Source organism: Acartia tonsa, chromosome 6 (assembly GCF_053477335.1).
Source record: "Acartia tonsa isolate MP-2025a chromosome 6, ASM5347733v1, whole genome shotgun sequence".
Lineage (NCBI taxonomy): Eukaryota > Metazoa > Arthropoda > Copepoda > Calanoida > Acartiidae > Acartia > Acartia tonsa.
In genome coordinates this window covers 1,297,781-1,304,939 of record NC_137265.1, presented here as the reverse complement: position 1 = coordinate 1,304,939, position 7,159 = coordinate 1,297,781, and the positions used below count along the sequence as shown (strand labels likewise).

The window sequence follows — 7,159 nt, the reverse complement described above, 5'->3', positions numbered from 1 at the left end:
TACAATGAGTATGATTTAAGTTCTATATGATTCTATAAGATTTTTTTCTATTGTATTAAAGTTTAATTTAATCCACAAAATTTTTTGTTAAAAAAATATATCAAATTGTTAGGCTAAGAAACAATTTTATTCATTATTTTTTAAAATAAATTAACGACACCCTTAGGTAACCCTAGGTGGAGAATTATATGAAAAGGGAGGATTTACAAGGCTGGGGCATCATAAAGGGAGAGGGGTTTATGATAGGGATTCCTAAATCTTTTACTTAAAAGATAGGAAGAGTTTTTATTAATCAGCCAAAAAATCTCTAAAGTAGTAAAAACAAGATTAAGATTAAGGGAAAAAATGTAGAATACTTAAAATAGAATATACAGCCTCATTCATGATAATTTTTAACGCCTCTAGGTCTAATGAAACTTTGCTAATGAAAATTTTCTTATATAACCCCAATTGAAAGAACACTAAGGGACGGGGGGAGAAGGGGAATGGTGAGTGTTATGGCAGCTATTCATTGGGGGGGAATCGTTTGAAAAGGGTAGATGTGGGGGGTACCTTATATTGATATGATAGGTTTATGTAAGGTTAAAGTATTCCTATCAAAATCTTAACCTAAGCTTGACATTACTAAATTTAAGGGTAGACTATCTCCCCTAAACTAAAGTAAGGCTAAAGATACCCTTATTTTTAAAGGGTCCCTAATAAACCGTTTGTGATTAGCTTTAATATCTTTAAAAGCACAGGATAAGCACTGAATTTAAGATATGCCTTGATAAACGAGAATTTGAAAAGTCCCCCAGCAGGATTGGTTATAAGGGAAAATTTTTAAAAAATAAATAACATGGTCTCAAATGATTCCAAATTGCCTAATTCGGCGAGAAATGAAATAAAAAAAATTTTTGGCGACGAACGGCGGTCTCGCCGCCGTTTTTTTATATAAAAAGATACCAAAACTTGGGGTAATCAGTGACACAATTCAAAAGATTTTACCCAATAATCTCTGAAAATAAGGGAGTAGCTCCTAAAATAAAATTGCGGGTATGTCGTGGCACGAGTCACCACATCTTACCCTCCCCCTCTTTAAACCCTTAATTTATTTTTAAAAAGGTCTTTTAAAATATTGCTAGAATCCGAAATCCACTGATTATATCGTTCATATTTTGGCAGATTTTGCAAGAATCGGAATCCGGTCCAAAAATTAGACGGATTGCAAACCCTAGTATTTTTATTGTCATAATGCATGACCGACTGACTTGACAAAGTAAATTATTCTTTGATACAGGGAATCTTTAAATAAATTATAGTCCTCAATCTTCAAGAGCGGCCAATACAATAATTTGTTCTACTATGGCGTTACGGACTGACAGACAAAGTGAATTATAACAAAGTAGCTACTCCAAAACTTATCGTTTGCCGCCCAACAGATTTATAGTACAGTTGTATATACAGTATACAGATAACAACCTCCCCTATCCCAATGACCAGGTTTAAGGTATAACCAACAAGCGAAATAAATGTAAAATAATATCTGGGGGGCAAACGGAGAAGTCGTCAATTTTACGATGTGTTGCCCCCCAAAGAAAGCTTAAAAACAGGTATAGGTTTCGTGATTTTTCCCAAATTAATTTCATTGTTGGTATAAGCTGCCAATGACACTTTTCATCTGCTAGCAAATTTTTTCTGCTACTTGACTTAATATTTCCTTTACCATTGTTTAATTTTCAAAGACCCAATCAAAAGTCTGCTCAAGGTTAATTAAACCTTTTACCCTCGAGTGTTTTACTATAATGGTCGCCCAATGACGGACATCCACAGTTGACGAACGCACAAACAAACTTATTCTGAATGCTTCTTGAATACTAACAAAATGATAACAGAACTAGATTTATTTGTATTTACAATAAAACTATAATGGTAAAATTACACACTAGATATAACACGACTATATTGATGCACAACATGAAAATTTGCATAAAAAAATATTAGAATTTTCTTTCTGAAAAAATTGAGACTTTGAAAAAATTAAGTACACCAAAATCCATTTTTTGAACATTTAAATCCTAATGAAGCATTTTGTTGGGAGTATATATAAGTTTTTATGACTTCAATTAGATCGGCTGCAATATTCAAAAAACACTAACACAAAAACAGTATAAACAATAAAACAAAACAAAAAATAGTTAGCACTTTACGTTTGGTGAAGAACCAATTAGAAAGGTCTTCATAAGTCCACTAACAGGTAGTTTATGTATATTTGAATTGATGAGTTCATGGTTGGGTAAGCCGCCAACAGAACCGCCGGTGGTTGTGGAGCCGCTAGATGATTTAGCGGCAGTTGTCAATGCGGTCTGAATTTCAAGTTGTTCATTATCCAATAGCTGATAGATTTATTACCTACCCAAGATTACGAATCAAATCTTCATTTGCACGGAAGTCCTAACAATGTATGGTAAAGAGTTGCGTCCGTTTTGGACCAAGACATTCCCCCTACCCTGTCCAATAATGTCGTGCTTCTGACATAGCTGCAGTAGAAACCATTTTCTTGTAAAACAATAAAAAAAATTTCTACGAATATAAAAATGTACAATCATAAGAGTAAAACCAGTTTTTTATCCCGTGCCTTTGACATCTCAGGGCTAAAAAAATGGTTTAAATCTTATAATTGTACATTTTATATCCGCGGAAAGCTGTTTATAAATGAATGATTGCAAGAAATAAATATCAATCTATTTAGTTATGACGTGGCGTTGAACAGAGATTCGAACTTATCACCTTCCCGACAACGAACCACGGTCACGGGAATAACAATTATTGATAATGAAGATTCCTTAATGGTGACTTTGGCGATATCCATGAGCCTGGGCACAACACCAGCATCAATACCTCCATGGTAGCGCAGCTTCACTTCACAATGTCCCCACACACTGCTCACTGTCGGGTACAGGGTCTTGTTCTAAAATTAAAATATTATGTCTACTCTATAGCTGCTCCTAGTGGTTTTAGAATATGTTGATATATTGACGACAGGGAAAAATTTGTAATCAATCTAGGTTGCTAATATGGGCCTTATTTATTGGTGAGTTAATTCATTCAGTAGAAGGGAAGGAGATGGGATATTGGAGTGGATTGAGGTATCGCTATTTAAGCCAGCTAAGTGTATCACTTTATAAGAGTACACGAAAATCTTGTGCAACATCAAATCAATAGCATATTCTGCTCCCAGAGGTCTCCAACGAAAAAGACGACATTCGATAATACTTTGAACAAGTAGTCTTCCAATTAAATTATGCAGAGTTAAGGAGATAGATAAAAAGAGTGAAAAATAAGAAGGGCAGAGTTTATCCGATATTCTGATAATCAAAGCCTCTAGTACAGAGTGAAAAAAAACAAACATTTATTGATTTATAGAAACAGGTTGCTCCGTATGAGACAAGTTACCTTGAGATTAGAATGAGCAACGCCCAACCAGACTCCATTTTGGATAAATCCCAGTGTGCCAGCGTCACAGTCCAAAACAAGCTGAAAACTTTTCTTCACATTGAAATCTAAAATAAATTTTTTTTCTCTATCAAACAAGTTTCCCAAATGCATAGCATTACAAAACCAGAAAAAGGTCTTATAATTTTAAATTTTAATACCAATAAAAGTCTCAAGATCTAAGGAAAGAACATATTTACAATTTGTGATCTATTGACTTGACCAAAGCATTCGATGGTAAGAAGTGAAAGGGAGGAGTAGGTTGCGCTAAAAATCCGTTAAGGTTGTGAGTTTAAGTTAAAAAACAGTAGTAGAACGGTAAAAATGTATGTTAACTTTAAAAAAAATTTTCTATAGTTCTTTTCAATAAGAAATACACATATTTAGTGAATATTATCATTCTACTACTATTTTTAACCATTAAAACTCACACCTTTGCGGATTTTTAGCGCATCCTACTCCTTTATTGATGGCAATGACAAAGATAATAAATAAAATTTATCAGGCGAAAATTATAGAAACATTTTCTTGTGAGTTTATAAATTTAAAAGGAAAACTTAAAAAAAGAAATAATATGGTACCTTTAGGTTTGAAGGCAGGATAATCTCTTCCCTCTAATTGAGCGCTGTTGTGGAAAGCTTTCATTCTATTTTAATATTGCATAAGATAGACTCCAAACAAAGATTTGCAACGTATGCAGGGGTGTATATTTGATACAGGGGGGGGGGGGGGGGTTGATTATGGAAAAATATACACACCTTAATTTATACCAATTGGTTAGTTGATGTAATTAAAGCTGATAACTCTATGGCTAGGTCATACGGGAAAAGATGACTTAGAATTAGGGTTGGCAATCCGGGATCCGCCCAATTTTTGGGCCAATTTTGGAATCCGAATCCGGAATCCGTTTTTTAATAGCGGATTCCGGATTCTGAATTGGTAGGCTAAAATTAGCGTCTTGAGTTTTTTTCTTTCAACTTCCCCTTTTTGAAGGCAAAGATTATCATCATTATATATAATATCTTTTAAAATCTGGTTCAATTCTCGGAAGTGAATTATAGAAAAAACCCAAAAACATTAATTTTTAGGACATATGTAGCACAAAAATAAGAATCCGGAATCCGCAACTTTTTTGGACGGATTCTTTTAAGAATCCGGAATCCGGCCCAAAAATTCGACGGATTGCCATCACTACTTAGAATCCTCTCCCCCCCCCCCCCGCCCCTTTACAATTTTAAAACTGCAGATATTTTTGGGACCCCATCAATCAAAAATGATAGCATACCTTTAGTTAGGTACGCGAAAAAAATGACCCTTGTTATTCATTACAAAAATGCAATATTTTCCTGATTAAATCCCAACCCCATGATTGGTCTGAGAGTCCTATCAAACTGCTGTAACCTAAATAACATAAGTTATTAGAATAAGGGGGGGGGGGGTTAATGCAACCATTTCGTAATCAATGATTAAACGGCACTTAGAATTCGAATTTCGATCTGAAATTTTCATGAGTAATCCTTGGTAGGTCTATTTTCCCTAAATCGAACAAAAAGTTGGAAAATTAACGGCTAATGGCTCAGCCGTTAAGCCGTTTTTTGGCTATTTTTAAGGCAAATCTACCATAAGTTATGTAGGAATCAACTTTTTGAAACATATTTTTGCTTTAAATCATGTGAAATGATACAAAAAACACATTTTTAGATTTCTAGTACCAGCAACTAGCGGCTAGAAACGTTTGAATTACGTAGGAATCAACTTTTAAAAAAACATATGTTTGGTTTAATTCATGTTAAATGATAGCAATAACAGTTTTTCAAATTTCTTATACCGACAGCTATTATGAAGTATTTGTCTATGAGTAGCTACACAACCAATAAAATAATACTAACCTACACTATGAAGTATCTGTCTATCAGTAGCTACACAACTATGGAATAATCCTAACCTACACTATGAAGTATTTGTCTATCAGTAGCTACACAACCATGGAATAATACTAACCTACACTATGAAGTATTTGTCTATAAGTAGCTACACAACCATGGAATAATACTAACCTACACTATGAAGTATTTGTCTATCAGTAGCTACACAACCATGGAATAATACTAACCTACACTATGAAGTATTTGTCTATCAGTAGCTACACAACCATGGAATAATACTAACCTACACTATGAAGTATTTGTCTATGAGTAGCTACACAACCATGGAATAATACTAACCTAGACTATGAAGTATCTGTCTATGAGTAGCTACACAACCATGGAATAATACTAACCTACACTATGAAGTATTTGTCTATGAGTAGCTACACAACCATGGAATAATACTAACCTAGACTATGAAGTATCTGTCTATGAGTAGCTACACAACCATGGAATAATACTAACTTACACTATGAAGTATCTGTCTATGAGTAGCTACACAACCATGGAATAATACTAACCTACACTATGAAGTATTTGTCTATGACTATGAGTAGCTACACAACCATAGAATAATACTAACCTACACTATGAAGTATTTGTCTATGAGTAGCTACACAACCATGGAATAATACTAACCTACACTATGAAGTATTTGTCTATCAGTAGCTACGCCAACCATGGAATGTGTTCCTCTCTGTTTGACAGGCCAGGTCACCTCAAATATGTGAAGACCAGAACTGTAGCCTAAACAAATGGCAAACCTTAGCTACTAAAGTAAAAACAATACTAAAAATAAGACAGTTTTTAAATTAAGGAACTTTAATGGAAAGAGGCAGTTAGAAGCCTTGGTGAGATTTCCCCTTGGGCTTGTATATTTAAAATTCTAACAGATTGCTTTTCACTGTAAAAAAGTTTGGAAGGAATATTTTTTCACATCAAATTAAGTATATTATCAATGATCCTTATGCTAAAGACAAAGCCAAAACCACTTGAGAGATCTAATAGTAATAAAGTACTATATCAGTTAATAATTTCATTTTTCCATCATTGTCCTATTCCTGTATGAATCCTTTATTAGTTATTCATTGCATCGTATTATAGACAGCTATCCGCGGATATTAAAATGAAAAACCAGTTTTGTTAGTCTCAAAGGGCCGAAAGTCCGGGCTAAAAATACTGGTATTAATATTATGATTGTACATTTTTAAATTCGTAGAAAACTGGATATAATACCATGCCTTACAAGATTTTACAGTATGGCTGAGAACCGGTTCTTATCCACCGTATATTAATTGGTTTGAAGTAATACTTGGAAGTTGAAATGTATACTTACCCAAAATAGTTCTGGCACTATCAGTTGACTGGGCCATCTAAAGTAAAAATTAAGAAAAAACCTAAAACTGTTAATGACATTAAAAATCAAATCGTTTCTAAACTAAAAGTTAATACAGGGGTAGAACCATATATTTTTGATATTTTTTATAATGACACTAATTTAAAATATGAATTAGACACAGGGGCAAGCCAAAACATTATACAAAAAGACTATTTAGAAAGCAAAATTCCGGATTATGAAAAATACTTCTCTAAACATGTAAATTATCCTATCAGATCTGTAACTGGGCACACAATTAAAAACTGGGATTTACAAAATTCCTTTTATTGTACCAAATTATGGAAATATATGTTTAGATATATTAGTTGTCACTAACACGATACCATATTGTTTTTTATTAGGTAGGGATTTTATTAAA

General features: G+C 33.5%; 1 protein-coding gene across 1 annotated transcript; it reads right to left on the bottom strand.

Annotated features, from left to right (window-relative positions):
- Positions 1–1,868: 1,868 nt before the first annotated feature.
- On the bottom strand, positions 1,869–6,775 carry LOC145323495 (SPRY domain-containing SOCS box protein 1-like). Its single transcript, XM_080165896.1, has 7 exons — positions 6,739–6,775; positions 6,042–6,149; positions 4,823–4,875; positions 4,056–4,122; positions 3,436–3,542; positions 2,827–2,950; positions 1,869–2,347 (listed from the first exon to the last, which is right to left on the bottom strand). The coding sequence occupies exons 1-7, from the start codon at positions 6,773–6,775 to the stop codon at positions 2,178–2,180; spliced, it is 666 nt and encodes a 221-aa protein (XP_080022022.1). The 3' UTR covers positions 1,869–2,177.
- Between the last annotated feature and the right edge of the window lie 384 nt (positions 6,776–7,159).

What these genes read in the sequence shown, in the direction of transcription:
- LOC145323495 (XM_080165896.1), bottom strand. Translation starts at nt 6,775, where the DNA reads ATGGCCCAGTCAACTGATAGTGCCAGAACTATTTTGG. An exon ending in TCCTGCCTTCAAACCTAAAG is followed by an intron (nt 3,543 to 4,055) that starts GTACCATATTAT and finishes AATTTATTTTAG; the next exon opens with ATTTCAATGTGAAGAAAAGT. An exon ending in TTGCTCATTCTAATCTCAAG is followed by an intron (nt 2,951 to 3,435) that starts GTAACTTGTCTC and finishes TTTTAATTTTAG; the next exon opens with AACAAGACCCTGTACCCGAC.